The 19,044-nt window shown below is 37.9% G+C and overlaps 1 protein-coding gene across 4 annotated transcripts in view; it reads right to left on the bottom strand.

The window, feature by feature from the left end:
• Positions 1-1,106: 1,106 nt before the first annotated feature.
• RIC1 (RIC1 homolog, RAB6A GEF complex partner 1) overlaps positions 1,107-19,044 on the bottom strand; it is a 50,143-nt gene continuing 32,205 nt past the window's right edge. For 3 of the 4 annotated variants that reach the window (XM_054810954.1, XM_054810955.1, XM_054810956.1), the window contains 16 exons: positions 18,768-18,920; positions 18,220-18,423; positions 16,728-16,766; positions 16,348-16,458; positions 15,641-15,730; positions 14,889-15,049; positions 13,776-13,914; positions 11,791-11,907; positions 10,138-10,866; positions 9,656-9,814; positions 9,415-9,548; positions 8,090-8,376; positions 7,074-7,268; positions 5,049-5,226; positions 4,720-4,908; positions 1,107-4,500 (listed from right to left, as the gene is read on the bottom strand). In XM_054810954.1, coding sequence (XP_054666929.1) covers positions 4,215-4,500; positions 4,720-4,908; positions 5,049-5,226; positions 7,074-7,268; positions 8,090-8,376; positions 9,415-9,548; positions 9,656-9,814; positions 10,138-10,866; positions 11,791-11,907; positions 13,776-13,914; positions 14,889-15,049; positions 15,641-15,730; positions 16,348-16,458; positions 16,728-16,766; positions 18,220-18,423; positions 18,768-18,920 — 3,171 coding nt within the window. In that variant the 3' untranslated portion in view covers positions 1,107-4,214. Of the gene's footprint in view, positions 4,501-4,719; positions 4,909-5,048; positions 5,264-7,073; positions 7,269-8,089; positions 8,377-9,414; positions 9,549-9,655; positions 9,815-10,137; positions 10,867-11,790; positions 11,908-13,775; positions 13,915-14,888; positions 15,050-15,640; positions 15,731-16,347; positions 16,459-16,727; positions 16,767-18,219; positions 18,424-18,767; positions 18,921-19,044 lie in introns of those variants that run through there. The other variant, XM_054810957.1, reaches the window with a different exon arrangement.

Genomic DNA, 19,044 nt, shown 5'->3' with positions numbered 1-19,044 from the left:
GAAACTCCTTGAGTTTACTTATTCCAAGTGGTACATGATAAATAGAAGACTCGGCAAGAGCAAGTTGTCTCTTTCTTTGAGTGGTGTGAAAAAGCTCCTCCCTTTTCTGTGTTTAAGCGGTGGGACAGCTTTTGCCACTCACCATAAGCTGGCATTCCATCTCACTGCCCACTAGAGTATCACAGCAGTCTTTAGCTCCAGGATAGGAAACTATGATGGGGCATTAAGTTGGGTTTGTGGCCTTTTTTTCCTTGGGGGGGGGCTCTCCTTCCTTCAGTTGAAGCAAGCTTACCACCCTCAACAAGTTACCCATCAGCTTTTACAGTATCATTATAAATAGCTGTAGACAACTTCTCCCCTCAGCTTATATTGAAAAAGAGGGACCTCTTTGTACAGGTTCTGGCTAGATTGTGAATTCATGGATTTGTTTAATCAATCTGTAGCTTACAGACACTTCAGCTCTAAAATTTAAATTGGTTGATTTGGACTAAAACACACCAGTGAAAAATTAGCTTACTTAAGCTGACAAAAGTGATGGTGAAAACTTATCCTCAGAACTGTGACTTGACTCAAGCCGTTTTACAAGTGTACCCTGTGTGAGGGGATTTTTTTAAAAGGGTAGAAAAGAATCCAGCATTGTTGCTGTTTTTCAGAGGCAATTGGTTTTGTACAGGATGAGAACCAGATCAAGACATTGATATGCAAATGCTGGTGAAGGAGGAAATCAAGACATCTTTCTACACCATTAAATGCTAAATGCTTAAGTAGACCAGGCTGGCAAGAACCAGGGCAGCCAGTTTTATGTGAGCTGGATAAACAAAGTGAGAGGAGACACACCAAGTTGGAATTCCATAGAAAATGTTGAGCCTCAGCTGGTTAAATGACCCATTTTTCATACATCTAGGTTGACTTAATAGTGCATATTTATAAATGAATAAACCTTTTGTGGTGGGTTAACCTTGGCTGGCTGCCAGGTGCCCACCTAATTGCTCTCTCATACCCTCTCCTTACCAGGCCAGGAGGGAAAAATAAGATGGAAAAAGCTCATGGGTTGAGAGGGGGAGATTACTCACCAGTTACCATATTAGGCAAAACAAACTGGCCTTGGGGAAAATTAATTTAATTTATTGCCAATTAAAGTAGGATAGTAACAAACAAACAGAAAAATAAAACCACCTTCCCCTAATCTCCCCTTTCTTCCCAGCCTCAACTTCACTCTTCCACCTCCTCTTCCACAGTGGTGCAGAGGGATCGTGGATGGTTAGTCAAGAGTTGGGTCATGGTCAGTCAGTAACAGTTCCTCTGCTGCTCCTTCTTCCTTACACTGTTCCCCTGCTCCAGCGTGGGGTCCCTGCCATGGGATACAGTCTTTCATTAACTGCTCCAATGTGGTTCCTCCTCTTGATGGGGTAGTCCTTCAGGAACACTTCTAGCGTGGCTGCAATTCCTGCCAGAAAACCTGCTCTGGCTTGGGCTCTCCATGGGCTGCAGCTTCCTTCAGGGCTCATCCACCTCCTCTGATGTGGAGTCCTCCATAAGCTACAGTGTGGATATTTGCTCTGATGCGCTCCATAATGGGTTGCAGGGGCACAGCCTGCTTCACCATGGTCTAAAAAGCTTTAACTGCTAAACAACAGTAGCACAGCAGTAAGATAATATTAAGATGTTGGTATATCAGTTAATGTATGTGTTTACTTGTGCAGATCCATAGGCTGCAGGTGCTCTCTACTCCAGTGCCTGGAGCACCTCCTGCTGCTCCTCTATGGGCCTGGCTGTCAGCAGGACTGTTCCTCACATCTTTTCTTCCCTCGCAGCTGCTGCACAGCATTTTTTTTTACCCCTTGTCAAACTATTACAGCAAGGAGGCTCTGGCTTGGCTGATGGGCTCAGCTGTGTCCCATGGTGAGTCTGCTGGAACTGGCTGTGTCTGCTACAGGGGCAGCTCTGGGGCTCTACTCATCCAGGCCACCCCTGCAGCCCCCCTTGCTACCATGCCCTTGCCACCTAAACCAAATGCACGTCTCTTCAAAACAATAGATGGATGTAACTTCAGAGATGCACCAATAAGGTAATTTTCAACTTAAAAGCTTGATACCTTCATCCTGTAAAACAGGCCATGGGGGTATGATGTGGCAAACTAAAACAACCTTCATCAGGTGGTTCCTTTGAGAGCTTTCTCTGAGACAACCTACTTGAATTCTGGTAACTTACTGCCAATGGCTCAAAGTCAGAAATAGTTATTTTTGACAGGAGTAACTTCAAGTAAAGTTGAATACATTTGTCTTTTAATTACAGGTATAACAGCAGTGAAATTGAAATACAAAATTAGCACATAAGATTTGCATAGAGATAATCACTACTAGAGAAGTACAAACTTCTAAAATTTCACAACAAAAAAATTAACTGCTAAACAACAGTAGCACAGTAGTAAGATACTAATATTAAGAATGTTAGTATATCAGTAAATGTATGTTTTTACTTGTACAGATCCAAAACCTGAACAGCAGAAAGCTGATCAGGATGGGCTTGGCTTACATCATTACCACAGAACCACAGAAAAATATTAACTTGAAGCACAGTTTTTATTTCTTTTAACATAGATTAAGCAGTTTTTCTATAATAAAAAAGGCTTTAAGTATCCCCTTATATCATTATATCAATAATGGATTTTGATGTCAGATCACAACAGGCTTGTAGGTATGATAGACATTATCTGTAACCAGTAGCTACAATGCAGACAAAGCTTAATGCTGGGACTCTTGCACCAGATTTCCTTCCTGTAACTTCAATATTAGTTTCAACTCTTAAAAGGAACTTCAAGCTGCATTCACTAAAATCCCCAGCTTTCCAAGTAATACACGCAATTATTGCACTTGTACTGGTTGTATTGGCTTAGTAAAGCCATTCTAAAGCAACAGTTTAATATTTGTACATTTTAAAGCACTTGATTTTATCTACAAAGGAAATAAAGATGATAAAACCACAATTTATTTCAACTTAATTGTGAATATTCTTAATTTTCAAAGTTTAAATGGATGTGCATTTAGTTAACTACACTAGAAAAGCAACAGATGCTGTAACTACCCTATGATGACTAGTTTGGTCCATGTCAGTAATCAAGTGATGTTATAAAAAATAAACTAGTTTATTTTGTATAAAATGAGCAATGTTGCATTTTTGTTCAGATTGCACAGTACAAACAAGCTAATAATTAATACTGTTACAGGTAGTTATTACATAGGGACAGCAGCTAGAAAAAATAAGTACCTCAAAGCAACAGACTTCTGCAGCGAGCTTTCCATAACATTGTATGAAAGTTAAATATGTCCTAGTTACAAGTATGCATATTATAAAATGTTTGAAAAATGTTTAAGTATGAGCTGTTAAACTAATTTTCCATAGCAAGAGTATATGATGATTATTTACATTTTAAAAATCCATTTTTCAGAAAAGAATTTACAATGAAATAAATAACCTCCAGCAATCCCTTAAACCCAACTACAAGATCTGTTAAGTGGCAGTAAAAAACAGGTAAGCCACCTTGTGTCAATGTTAGGTCAGTAAAGTATGCCTCATCCAGAAAGAAGTGCAACTCTGCTTTAACTTTACTAGTCATATAGAAACATGCACAATACATATAGGTACCTTCAAATATGGTACAACCTTGAGTAATTGTACAAGAGTATTCACAAAAACATACAATATATTTTACAGTCCTTTAATACAAAATATCAATATCAAACCAATCTGAACTGCATTGATCAGACATTTCTTAGGCAGGCAAGCTGCGAAGGATAACAGTTTTAAAATTTAATCCCCTCTTTGCCTTTTAAACTCAAGCAAGAAATAAGTCATTTCTTCAGATAATGTGTTGGTGATGTAAAGGTACAGATGAACATTAGCTGAACCTGTCTCCATATGTATTCGCTGTCTCTCGACACTAAGTATCAAAACCTAAAGCTGCAGTCTGAAGATTGCATTTAAAAAAAAAAAATCTTGCCTCCTTTTGAAATTATCAGATGAAAATGCTGCTTAGTTATCCCCACTAAAGATTTCAAAGATTGAAATATATTAAAAAAAAAAAAACAAAAAAAACAAAAACAACACACAAAACCCAAAACAAACCAGAGTTCAAATCCAAAACATGGAAGCATGTCTAAGAGCTGGTTTGCTTCCTTTCACACCTGAAGTTTGGGAAGTTGTTCATCTTCCATTTAAGACACAATACAGTCATAACTGCCTTCTTGGAATGAATCCTCATCCTCGGTCTTGGACTTGTCTTCTTCATGCCTGCTTGCATTGCTGTTGCCAGCATCACTCTGAGGATTAGTGCCATGGCTAGATGAAGTCCTGCTTTCCTCAGCTCTGGGGTTCACTTGTTCAGTAACCTTAGAAGGATTCACTGGCTGAAAAGCTTCAGGCTGTATCTGCTCTTCTGCTATTTCACTTAGTTTCTGGATCTGTGGTTTGATGATATTTAGAAATGGCTTGTACCCAGGGCTAGGGAAAAAATAGTATAGAACACCATGACTGAATTATAAAATAGTGCTTCTGTCATATGCCTGAAAAGCAGCAATTCTTAGGAGATGTTTAATATAAGTAACTATCTTTTGTAATCCCTCCTGTACAGAAACTTTTTTTTTTTTTTAAATAGAGGGGGAAAAGCAACCATAATCAGTATAAACAGTAAAAGTTGGAAAGGTGGAAAATAACACTTACCAATCTGTGGAAGCCCATTTGTCAACAGCATGTAGGCCAGTCTTGATATTCTGACAGATTTCTCCATCAATATCAGAGGATTGCATTACACTGAAAACCTGGTTGATTACAGAAGATTCTCTGAGGATAAGGCCTATGATAATACACCAATCCAGACATCCTGCTTCCATGAAGATATGTAGCAAGTACCTACATGGAAAAACAGTCTACTTATTTCTTTTTGCACTCCGAAGACAAAATCCCGGTGTAATTCTGTAGACAGCATTTCTTTCTCATAATGCTGCATACTAGTCATTCTAAGTTTCAAATGCAAACATTATGTTACTTACCGCAGCTGGACCTGTGACTTGTGCGGCCCTTTACTAGCCAGTTCTAGAGAGATATGTTCAAGCTCTGACTGAGTTAAACTTAGACTGGAGAAGTTTTCATCCACCATGGTCCAGTCACCATCCACCATAGAACTTGTTTCAGTCAGGTCCGTTGCTGAACCAATGCTGCATTCGTCACCTATCAAAAACACTCAGAAACATAAGGGAGAAAGAAACTACTTACTTTAGTAAGACTCAGAATTTCTGAACTACTTCATACAGAAATTGACAGGTTACTTGTCTTCTTATCACGCTACATTGCAGAACTATTATTACAGGAATGCAGTAGTTTTTCTATCAAATAAAAATAATTCTGCAGAATAATATCAGTAAGAGATCCTAAAGATGTGTTGGCAGTCATTGTAAAGAGCACAGTGACAACCTCTTCCATACTATAATCCTAGAATTAAGCCTGTAGCAAGGGTTGCAGTCTATCTAAAGATACTGCTTTCTGAACCTTTAACTTGGTTAAAAATGAAGATGCAGTAGGAAGTTCTTTTCTTCATACAAAAGCCGAAGACTCTAAATGCTTGGTAATGTTAGTATTAGCTGCACAAATTAAAAAAAAAAAAAAAAGAAACTATTTCTAAAAAAAATACAAAGTAGATGTAGCCACAGAATTTTCACAGGAACAGCAAAGCTAAAACCGTTACAGTGGTGAGTCATGAAGGCACCCACCCTCCAGAACAGTTTCCATATTAAAGTGGATGCATCTTTTCTGTGGAAAATGTTTAGAAAGTCATAAAGTCATTTTATTAGCTTCTTGCTCATAAATACCACTGCTGGGCTAGTTATTTGTGAAATTATTATTATTAGAATTCAGCTCACAACATTTTAAAGACTATTAATTTAGTTTCACTTTAGAATTAAACTGCTTCAAAATGCATGCCAAAGTCCATTGAACTCAAAGGTCTTCATCCAGCTCAGAAAAAAAAATGAGATACTTGTTTACAGAAACAGCGGTAATGGCAGACAGCAGTACAACGTGCAATGAAGAGAGAAATGAATTCTCCCCATTTAAATTACGCTTTTTTGGAGAGTTCTATAACAAACTTACTTAAACCTAATGCATTCTTGCAGTCTCCAGAAGTAATGAAGAAGAGAAACAGGAGTGAAAACAGAATAAGGCAGTGCCCGAGCAGAGGGAGACAACCTCACTCTTCATTTTTTAAAACCTGTCAACTTGTTAAATAGCAGCTCCAAGTGCTCTGATTCTCACAGGAGGCCCTAGCATCTTGGGGAGACTGTAGTTCACACCTAGGTACTTAGGTCTTTCCCCTAATAAAGTGGAAATCACATGACATAGACACTGTTGGAAATGTTGCTCTATGCTTGAGGACAAGAGGGAATTAAAAAAAAAAAAAAAGATGAATGGTCAGACAAACATTTCCTGTCTCTGAGAGGAAAGTGGTCAGAAAAAGATGCACAGCAAATAAAATGCACCTTTGTATTTTCATAAGCTGATCATACATTTCAGTTTTTAGAAAAACAATTTAAACAAAGCCATAGGAAAAAAGAAAACTATATGGGACTGTAACTTCCTCAACTTCCTCGACAAAGAATGTACCTAATATCTTTCTAAAGAAACGCAAAGCCACAAAATTCATGCAGTAAAGCAGTGCCAACCTGTGCAAGAGACCAACCCATGCAAAAAGACAAAGATAAAAAACTTACAACACTCTTCCCAGCCAGATGGTAAAAATACTAAATTTCAAGTTACCATTACAGACAGGAACTTCAGCAAATATCAATTTCATATTCTTCTTCAAGTACTTGAAGATGTATGACATGGCCATTATCCTTCTATTGTAAAAATTTCAGTTCACTCTTCAAGAAGTCCTTTTTTTTTTTTTTTCCTTTTTTCAGAATTATGGTTATCAACAGTTGAGAAGCAACAGTACAGCAGTGGCATGCAGATGTTGAAATATAAGCGTGTACTTCCAGGTGCATTTTTCCAATGAACAGACAGAAGAAAGAGTGACTAACCTTTACTTAGCAAAGGAGAAAGGAATGCATCTTGCATGTGTGGTCCATGGGATGAAGCTGTGTCAATCTCTCGCTGGGAGGAGCTGATAGTGCCAAGCCAGCTGCGACTCCGAGGTGTGTTTGAAACCCCTGTGTCCACTTCCATGTTTACAAAGGTGTCTGCAGACTGAGATTTTAGCAGCTGCTCCCCAACACCTAAAAAAAAAAAAAAAAAAAAAAAAAAAAAGGCGCACCAAAAAAGTCATGTAACCACCAGAAAGGAAATTTGGAAAGTTATCTCCAGGGATTTCAGGAAGCTGACACTTCTATCTAGGTCAATATTCAATTAGTTTGCTGAGGGATCACCAAAAGCAAGGGAATGTAGCAAGTTTAGGTATTTCAAGAATTTCTGATCACCTTTTATGTCAGCACTGGCACAGAGGGAGTACCAGCTGATAAAACAGAAATAAATAGAATTAAATGATGGTGCTGCTATTACCAAAACCAGGAAGACTTGGCAGCTAGTATCGGCTTTGCCCTAAGAAAATAAGCTAGTGAACGGAGAGATTAGTAATACGAAGGAGGTTTACAGCAAGTCCTCAAAATTCTTATCCTTTAACATAAAGCAAATTTCAAGTAGTAGGAACGTAACTTTTTTCAATATAAAAAGTTAATCAAATCCTCATCTAAAGACTATATAAGAATGTTGATTTTTAGGAATTTTCTTTAGCAGAATTTACATCAAAGAGCAATATCCATGTTCAACTCGACATCAGCACAAGTGATACACAGTTCAGCGCACCTGAGAAAGCAAGAAACTTGAACACAAACAGCAGTGTAATCAGGACTACACAAGAGATGCTGTCTGTGCTAAACGGAATCCCTTCAAAAACCACACCCTGTGTGAGAAAGCTGTGCAGGTGGCAAGCCTCAGCCTGTTCTTTGCTTGGCTGAACTGAGGAAGGGCAGATTCAGACCGATGGGTGCAGGACTGCAGGAGAGAAACCTAGTCCAAATCAATTCAGATGTTACAGCACCTGTCTTGTACTTTCCATTCTTGAAAGGTGAATTAATGGACGAAGCCGGTATGACTGGAAACGGCCAGAGGAAATCCTTGTGGAGCTTTTTCAAAGCGAAAACAAAATCCTCCACGCGGGCAGCTCTGGCTCGCTCCTTGCACAGCCAGCCGATCAGCTCAAAGCCTAACTGTGCAGCAAAGCAGCCAAGGTCTTTCAGCTTGATTTCTTCTAGCAGGCGCCGAGCATGCCGCCAGAGCATCATGTCAATGTACATGTTCTCGGCACAGTCACTGTCTTTACTCCACCTATTGACAGACCAGAGAACAGTGACATTAAGACTGATAAAATGGCGTCACAAAGGCTGTTGGCCACAACCACAGTACACTGAGTGACCAGAGCAGTAGTGGGAGCTTTCTACACACCAACAAAAGCGGTTTCCACCTTGCTATTTATGTTCTCTATAAGATCTCACTGCTTCAACAGGTAAGTGAAATAAGGGAAGTTACAACAGCAGTAGTGTCCATAGAATATTAAACTATTAGCAACACAGAAAAAAAAGTAAAGGAGAGATAAAGGGCAGATACCACTGCAAAGTGAATTCTGAGAAACAGGTTTAGAGAACAAGTCAAGTATAAGTCTCGGACCCTTCCTATCAAAACTCTTTAAAAGATATTACTCTCTATGGAAAATTACTAAATAAAAGAATTTGAATTTGTACTAATATTGTTTTGTAGGTCTTACATGGGAAAAAAAGCCAAAACCAAGATAATAATCAATCTCAGCTCAGTGCCACTTCTTAACTTCTATACCGATCAACGTGAATTCTGTATACAGCAGTTTAAGAGGGATTCAGGCGAAGTTGTAAAAGGCTGTATTTATGGCTTGGCAACACACTACTAGATCAAGACGTGCACAGTATCACAGTGCAATGTACACTATGATGCTGCAGTACTGTGAGCTGTTCAAGTACCACCTTTCAGCAAAACAGATCCTTCAAATATAAGGCATGCAGTCTCACTAGCTATTTAAATTACTGCGTATGCACCCAGCGGATTCAGAGGCTTTTGGTCAGCAATATCCATGTAAGAGTGTCTGTCTATATATACACACACACACACACACATGCATGCATATATATTTACATGTGTGAGAATATGTTCTCCCAAGAACGTAAGAGAGGCACAGACATTATGAGAGTCAGGAGAAGACAAATGCAGAAGGATGTGGAGGCAGACTATGACAAATCTAACTGTATCATATAATGTGTTTCTATAACTTAAATTAGTAAGAGTTAGTACAGTACCTAACACAGCAGGGACAGAGAGGACATTGCTACCAATTACCTTTTTCCAGATGGGCCAGAGGGCATACTCAGTGTTTTTGTCAAGTTAAATTTGCTATGGAGATTCTCTGCTGATTGGGATAAACTAATGCTGCGATGTCTGAAGAACTCAAAGCCACTACTTGAACTTGGTTCCTAAAACCAAAAAAACCCCATTCAGTCAAAGGAGCCAACATGCTATATAACAGCAAGATTAATCATACAAAGTTTGATGCAGAGTATTTACTATTTTCATCACAAACCTGAGTTGTTGGTGTAGCTGGAGGTGTCTCTGTTTCTCCAGAGCCAATGGCTTTAAGAAATCTGATCATGTGACGACAAAGATCCCACTTTCCCTGCTCTAAGGCAGTATTAAATAGGAGAGTAGCATGTTGTCTGCTAACTGCTGGAACTTCCATATTCTGCAAGTAACAAAGCAGAATTAAGTCATTTGCTTTTGCCATCGAGAAACAAAAGTCCTATTAAGTCAAGCCACATCATGTGACATTCAAGTATACCAGAGATTAGAAGAAGCAAATTTCATGCTATTATTTTCCTTTTTATATCCGCAAACTAACAACTTATATTGCATGATATTCCCCCCTTCATAACTGGACATAATCTCAACAGAAAACTGTTAAATTAAAACTTTGTTTCACATGCTTAACCTTGGTATGACAGTATTTTTTAAATACTACAACATTAGTAGATATCACCTCTCTTGCAATTTGTGAGGTACCATTACCTGCAGGATAATAAGATAAGAGGCAGCTGTGTCCAAGTCCTGGGCCATTAAGCACTCTTCAAATAAGTCCTTTGGGTTTCCAACAGCAGCAAAAAGGTAATTCCACAGGGCATATTCTGTCTTCCTAGCACAATGAACAACTGTCTGCAGGAAGAGGGGGAACTCTGTAATGAACTTTGCCACAGTAGGAAGCAGAGGATCGGGAATGGGTTCCCGCGAGGTAGCTTCTTCTTCCAGCACTTCATGAAGCATCAGTTCTAGTACGTGAGGGAAGTATGGTAACGTGGCACAGGAGTGGGCCAACAGCAAGGCCTGTTCACCGAGGTTCCTAACCAAGAGCTGGCGTAAAATGTGATGGAGGTAGATCTGAGAGGTTCTCTCAACAATGGAGAAAGGAAAGAGAACCTCCAAGTGTTCTCTAGCACTGCTTTGAGTGTATAAACAGTCATAGAGCACAGTGTCATTAACAGCACCAAGAACCAAGGCATCTTCAAACAAAACAGCCAATGGGTATATGTTGATGTGGAAAGGCAGCATGATCCGTCTCGACAGAAAGGAATGTGGTTTTCGATGATCTCTGGGAAACAGGGGAAGCCAGACTTTCATACCTGCCCCACCACAGCTAAGCCACAGCGCCTCCAATAAGTGGCGTTTCTGTTTGTTGATCCTGCAAGTAGTCCATACATTTTCAACAGACTGGGCTAGGACAACTGGAGCACAAAAAGGCAGCTATTTAAAAAAAAAAAAAAACCAAAAAAAAACAAACACAAAAAAACCAACCATCAGAATTCATTATCCCTTTTTTTTTTTCGCTCTTCACAAGAACTCTTTTTTCAGTTAAGAATTACTCTCTTCAAAACATGTTATTCTTCTAACAAAGAAGAAACAAACCTGCTTATCCCTTAACTGCACCCTAGCACCTGGGAAAACACCACTTATTACTTACATTAACTTAAAAGACATTTCTTTCACTTTTTAAACCTGCTTATACTCAGTCACGAAGCCAGATGGGTGAAAATGAGGAAAGAAAATAAAAACCTGCTCTCTTGCTTCTTCACTTAGCCCAAGAGTCCGACGAGAACTGACAAAATTACTACAAACATTAAATTTGCTAGTGTTTGATTGAGCTGTGAACAACTCTTCATCTAAATTTTTCAGATTTCACTCTCCCAAACTGCTTGTTTCACACAGAGGTGTTTTTCATCAGCACAGAAAAAATAATAAGTTCAGTCACTGATTTCTATTATTGCTGGTTTTAGGAACTTTGTAAACACACTCTGCAAAAAAAGATAATGTTCCATCAACATACAGAACAGTTTTAGATAGACTGGAGATTTTCTGTCACTAGCACATACCAAATTTTGCACAGGACCTTTACGATTAGATCTCATATCTTTCACTGCAATACAAATAGTAAACACAAGTAGTAAATACTTTAGTTAGACATTCACACAATTAAGTAGTAACATTTCAAAGATTCTTAGAAAAAAAATATCACAGGAGTAGTGATTTACTTTCAGCTAACAATTCAGACTGTAGCGTAGACACTGCCTTGCGTTATGGACGTCTTTTCTTTATGCCTGGACCACTCCCTTCCACAACTTCTTCAGTCACTTTGAAGCCATATACAATATTCCACATATATTTACTCACATGCTTCCTTTGATTAGGATTGTTATCCTTATCTCGTATCTGGGGCCCAGATCGATCCCTTTGCAGCATGATGAGTTGTCCTGCTAAGTTTAGCATAATACTTTCAGCCTCACAAGCCTAAGGATAAAAAAGTATCATGCAAATTATTGAAGCTTTTTGAATGCAGCATTTTACCCATAACCACAGTGCAAACACAGAATACAAAAAGTTATACATACAGAGATGGCTAACAACCAAATTCAATGCAGGAGGACTCAGAAAAATCAAGTAGAATTGAGTACCTACAGATAGATTCATTTATGTAGTTCCTTTGCAAAGGATTAACTACTAGAAGGTTTTTTGTTTACTAGACTCATTCCACGTGTTTATTTGATATGGACTTTTTCCAACTATGCCTGTTGGCACAGGCAAGCCACCAGTATTTTAAGAAAAATAAAGCTCTGTATTCTTATCAGTATCACCACTATATAATTGCCAGTATCTGACTGCAAAGACTAACACTGGTACACAAGACAAAAAGAGCTGAGCCAAAGACTTTAGCCACACTTGTACAGCATCTTGAACTTTTAGAAGCTGCAGTTGGAGAAAAATCTTTCTAGTTAGGTATATCAAGAAAGCAAAGTATTCTTTTCTAAAGATTTATTTCAGAACTGTTTCATTTGAATTTTAAACCAAGTCACTGGAGCTAATGCCATGCTGTGCATGAAGTTTAGTTTTAAAATACATGGGTAGAGGGCCTGTATGGCTTTGGAGCATCAAAGGTTAAGGCCACCAATAGGTAACAACACTGAAAAGGCTGACATGCCCTGCTAAGTCAGGCACATTGCTTTGTCTACAGTGCTAACATTAACACTTTGATCAGGAGGACTGACAAAGTTTGAAGATACGGGCTCTTAGTTAGAAAGAAAAGGGATAATATTTGTTCAGTCTGAAGCTAATGTTAAAATATTACTGCTGCTCTAAAAAGTTTCAGCAGCTTTTTCTCAAAATTAGGAAACACCACAGGTCAGGTAGTTAAGGACTAAGGACATTGTCTCATGGCAAGATGGACTAGAAAACCACAAGCATGTTGCCTTTTATGCCCTTGTCTAAGATCATATCAAAGTCTCAGGACACGCCATCAGCATTGTGGAATGCTGAATTAGAATGAACTGAAGGAAGCAAACGCAAAACTTCTGATTTTACATCTATGCCATTGCTTTCATATCTGCCAGTGGCTTTGGTATGTGGAGAAAAATGCACACCTTCACATGTCTATGGGCCTGCCTCACAGACTGTGCAGCTTTCGAACTATCTGAAGGTAGCTGCTCTGACAAGAAGATACGCTTTCTACTGCAGCTACTCAAATAATTAAGCTTAATTTCTTTACACCACAGAAAACAAAAATCCAAGTTCTCCTTGTACTGTGCTTTCAGTGGCCTGAATAATTTCCTGGAGTTAAGACAGGGCTTCATCTTCACACCTTAGTCATTATTTGGCTATCGGCCTACCTCCCGAGCAAATAAGTGGGAGAGATTATCTTACTTTATTTTAGTACAGTAAGAAATTTACTAGAAGTAACCTTATAGGGTCATATGCCATCTTTTCCTTTTTTCTGTTTATTCTTTGAGTAATGAACCCGTTGCTGCAAGAAAGGCACTTCCTAATGTCATGGATTGCTCTGGTGTTCAACTTTTAATACACAATAGAGAAGCATATCCTTGACATAGTTAAGCTTAATTTGTCTTCCAAGATTTGGCCCCAAATTTTAAAGGATGACAAGAGTAGATATGAAATAGAAGTAAGAGTTTGGAGTTTATTTCCACTGCCCTCCCCCCCGCAATTCACACCTAAAATGTCTATATAAAAAGCATCAGAAAAAACATGTTCTGCTTTTTAACACATAGAAGAACCACTGGTTTATGATTCATTTATCAGCCAGGTAACCTTTGAGGACCAAGCTAGCAAATCAAGGCACCGATTCTTTTAAATTGTAGACCTGTTACCTGCTGAGGCATCTTCAAGGTGATGCCAGTCTCTGTCCTCACTGATGTCAACGTAACAGACACTACAAGAAAAGGATGAGGAATGTACCGAGACATGGACACTTCTTGAAGAACTTGGATACTAGCAGTAGGGTTAAGACTGAAAGAAAAGATGACTATGTTTAGCAATTTTAAAATAGTATTTGACATAAAATTAGTATCTTGAAGTAAACCTACTAAAAATAGGCAACTTAAAGTCAACAAACAGTTTACTCTATAGACCAAAATGACTTTCCTTTAACCGGGAATTCCACAGGCCCACATATGTACTCTACATAAAGTTACCAAATAAATAGAAGCTCGGCCACTTCATCATGATAGTTTTGGGGAATACAGCTATGAATGGATAGAAGACAACATCAGATACTTCAGAGTAAGAGTCTATTCACCCTTCAATAGGATAATTCCAGGGTTTGGATTTTGCTGGAGTTTTCTTTGAAAAGCATTGAAAATATTTTTCTCTGAAGTGGATCAACAGCTTGCTTTCTGCTAAAAAAAGGTCTCTTCTTGCTGAAACCAAGATACTATAACTGTAAGAAAAACCACCTGCTTAGGCACTTCAAAAATTCTCTGGGAATCTTTATCTCCTCCTTAGGTTCACTAATCTTAACTGTCTGAAAGTATCTGGTTCTTATGTTGCTACTTCTTTTGCAACAAAATAGTTCCCTACAACCACACCACAGACCAAACTTTTTCTCCATCTTTGCTACTCCACTGCCACCCCCAACAATTCCTACTTCTAACGTTAGAAAAAAATTTTATTAGAAATATTCAAAGATGTGGGTGCCTTTAAGTACCTTCTTCTTCTATTTATATTCAGTTTTCAAGTTCCTATCCTAGAACGTTTGTACAGACAGCTGGAAACATGCATGTCTCAGTCATTACCTCCACACGTAACGTGTATCTGCATGCACTGAAGTGACAACACTCATGAACTATCATTTCTTCATACAGATAACACTTACTTCTGCATTTTAAAAGTCTGACTCCACAAGTTATCAAAAACTTTATATTATTGTAAGAATATACTCAGACTGAGAACAGATGTAAAAGCATTTAAATAGCAATACTCACCCTTCAGGTCTTCTCTCAATACTGTAAAGACAAATGGAACAATCTGCTCTGAACAATATTACAATGTCCCGGAAGACACTCAGTAGTAATGTGTCTGCTTGCACTTTGGTGATGTGTGCAAATGCATTGTCAAGATTAGACGTTCGCAGGTAGATTCTCAGCTACAAGGAAAAGAAGTAGTTTGAATGCAGGTTCTGTTTACCAACAAACTAATAGTAATTCCACGTTCAATTATTTTCTTTTTTGTGGAATGGCTGTCAAGGATTTCTAGCAAGACACATTACTGGAGTTTTGTTCCATCAAATGCTTTATCTCTTGCATGGTATTACTGCATCAAAGGGGTTAAAGAACAGTACAGCCAAATATGAAGTACTGAACAACAAACATAAGGAAGGGGTTTTATTCATTAGCTTTAAAAAGCAAGAGTAAGTAAAGGTCTTCTGCCCATCTAATTTAAAACCTTACAAAAGTGGCCCAAAATACTGTAACAAGATACCTCAGAACAGGTTTCGTGCTAACATGCAAAAACGTCACAGAGTTTTCAGAACAATGAGTACATTCATGGTAGTCAGCTGAAAATAGTTTTTAATAGCAATAACAAACTTTTCTGCAAAGAGTTACTGACATATTAATACTTTCTGAATGTGACCAAAAGCCACCTATGTATCAAGCTTTTCATATTTATACTACTACTGTAGAACAGATCAGATATTCTAAACATGATTTATTTATTTTGAAGAAAAATACCTCACCTCTTCCTGATGATCATTTAAATTATAACATGCAAGAACAATGAAGTCATTCCACCATGCTAAGCCACCTGTTACCATCATATTTTGCTCCTGCAAAAAACAAACACAAGCAAATGACATAGATATATATGTGTGTGTGTATGTATTTTTATATGCATATACACACACATGTACATTCTATGGGTAATTTCTGAAAACCATACATGGTCTCTATAAGCTTTACTTATAGTGGCAAGACTATCTAGGTATATGAAGTTTTTGTTGTTTAAAAATCCTGAAGTACTAAAGAATAATATGTGAAGGACAAACATCCTACAAAACGCAGCTCCACTGCTCCTTATGCTACTGGTATATGTGAATTCTCTCAAATTAGCTTTCAGCTTCTGGCCTGAATTTACAAGCTTGGCATCCAAAGCTACACTTCAGACAAACTCTCAGATAAGACATATGGGAGTGTCTGACTATATGCACTCAGATGTGGAAACCTTTTAATAATCAGACACAAATTATTCTGCCAAAGCCAGAAGATAAGCATTTCAGCCATTTTATGAAAAACATATGCAAAACCCGTACCCCTAATCACAAGTGTGTCTACAGATTGTTTATTTGAAAAAGATATTTTTTAATTTTCTCCAAGAAAATTATTTCTCCATTCCAACAAATACAACCTCCCCAGTATACCTGAACAAACTACCATAGCCTCTCACCTGTGTAATGTTTCCAAACAGCTTCCATTTTTTGGTAAGTAAAGAATAATGTGCAAAACCAAACTTGCCAACAACAGCTACATTCTGTCCAAGCTTGTCAATAGCTGAAAACTGTTCAAAGAGAAAAAAACCCATAACCTCAGGAGGGAACTAATTTAAATGATATATCCTATCCAAGTACATCACTACAAGGCAACATAATGTCAGAGTCAAAACTTGTAAAGTATCTTCATGTTTTCTACTTTACTGCCCAACACATATTCTTCTTTCTCTAATTTGAAACAATGATTTCATCTTCCAGAGCTCATCCAGCCCTAAGGGACAGTTATAAAACCCCAATACTTTTAAAGAAGCAAGAACATATTCTTAAAATAACTCACCCTTATAGGCCAGTTGCTCTCTAGATACGTACTATGAATCTAAAAAAAAAAAACAAAACAAAACAAAAAACCAAAACCACATAACTATACTAAGCACCATTAAAGTAGTGATTAATTACAATGTTCAAAGCAATTTCTACAATGTCCATGTTTTTCCAAAACACCGGTTTAAAGGTTTTTAATGTTGGGATTACTTTTTAAAATACCATTACTTCCCCCCACCCCACCCCAAAAAAGTTACCGAAGCCTAAATGGTAGCCTGATTTTAATACAAGAAATACAGAAATGCATTAACAACATAAACCAGCTAATACTACGTTATACAGTAATAGTTAAAATTTGCTCTTGTCCTCCCCTAGGTACTTCTCCTCCATCACAACCTTTCATGGGAACACAAAAGTTTTGATAAACACAACATTCAGGACGGACTTTCAGTGTTGGGGTTAAATTTCTAATCCCATCAGAAATACACACCAGCACATCCAAAAACCTTGTTATGAGAGCACTTGACCGGGATACATCAAATTAAACCTTGATCCTAGATGCTTCATGTCACATGGGATGATACAAATCAAGGTCCAAATATCAGTCCTTGGTCTGATACAAGGCAGTAAGTGCCTTCATTATCCAGTCACTGGCTGTTCTCATGGGTATGTTGCTCCCCACAGTAATTCCAATTGTTTTAGTTTTATTCCTACACAGAATGAGGACTTCCCCCTCCTACACCAGTTTCAGAAGACAGAAGAGCTACTTGGCCAGCAACAGTGGACATTCAACAGTACCTAGAACCTGACATACGTGCCAAGAGTCAAATGCTCTTTATTAATACTGATTCACATACTATGTGAAAAATGAAATCTTGGGGATCTTTTAAAAACCTTTATTTAGAAAAATGTCTACCCATTCAAGCATGGAAGAAGACACATTAGAATTACAGATTAAAGTTATTTAATTTTCCCTCTATATTACAGAGAAAACAGAATCTGTGCCATTACTATCCCTGGAAATAATTTCTTCTTTGCAAGCTTGCTGTTGTGAAGTTTTAATTACATGCTTAAATAGATGCCATCTAAGACTGCTTGAAAATACAGCCAAAGTTTGAAGGCTGTATTTATCAGCTGAATATACTTAAAACAATTTGCATAAATAACAGAACAAATCCCTAAACGATTTCTTGCATGTTGCACTTACTGTCCCTTTCAAAGCATAGAAAGGTAATTTAAATACTCCTTCCTGAAGTAAAAAAGACATGCAGAATTTTTTGTTGGCTAGGATGCAAACTCATACCCATAAGGCTGAGATGGCCAATGTTCCTTTACCATTTGGCAATAAGAAAAACATTGTACCAGAGGAAACCCAAGAGACAATAAAAAGGCAACAAGCTCATAGCAGAGAAAAAGGGTATTGCAGAGAGCGATGAGATCAGCTGCAAATTTCAGTCCTATAAACTCTGGCAAGCACAGAGCACATATGGGCAACCAGCGACAATTACCTGTACAACATGCCAATGCCTGTGTCCTAGTAAAGTGCTTAAACCCTGAGAATCTAAACTGCCATCTGAAAATGGGCCTCTTTCCCTGGTAGGCTTATGTTCAGAGCGTGCTGAAGTATTTCTGGGACTCTGAGCCTGTGTTGCATCTCCACAGTTCAAATACAAGCGATCTTCTCCTTGAAGAAGGACTTGTTCCTGGTTACTCTACATTAAAAACAAAACAAAACAAAAGCAACCTTGAACTCCATGTACGGAAAACAAAGGAAAACACATGATCAATATATTAACGGATTCTACATAAACAATGTGAAAAATAAGCATTAAGGCAGTTCTCAGGTTTTGTATCACTATGTACTAGCAGGTTTTATGTTACAGTATTGCATAGCAATATTTTCAAAGTACCAGCTTAGTAAAGGCTCTATGACAAAAAAAGAAGACCAATCTAATGACTGCAAAACACTTAAAACCTGTTAAGAGAATAATTCAGAGGTCACCTGAGAACTGGAAATATACTCTAAAATAAGGATAATTATCAAGAAAAAACTTACCATACAAGGATTAACCGTGAGTGCACTCTTGATGAAATGAAACTGCAGAATACCAAACTGGCGAGCTTCATTATTTGCATCTCTGTCAGGCTTCATGTTTGTAGAAGGATTCCCATCAATAACCCACAGATGATACCCTTCTGATCCCCAGGTCTGAATGTAAGCGAATAATAATAATAAAAACCCAAAACCAATACTATATATTCTCAGAAACCAAGAATTACAGAAACTCTGTAACTGATCTTATGATAAACATGAGCCTGGTAAAAAAAAAAAA

The sequence above is a fragment of the Grus americana genome, chromosome Z (genome assembly GCF_028858705.1).
Source record: "Grus americana isolate bGruAme1 chromosome Z, bGruAme1.mat, whole genome shotgun sequence".
Classification (NCBI taxonomy): Eukaryota; Metazoa; Chordata; class Aves; order Gruiformes; family Gruidae; genus Grus; species Grus americana.
The sequence above is the reverse complement of the archived record's forward strand: the minus strand, read 5'-3'. Positions and strand labels throughout refer to the sequence as shown.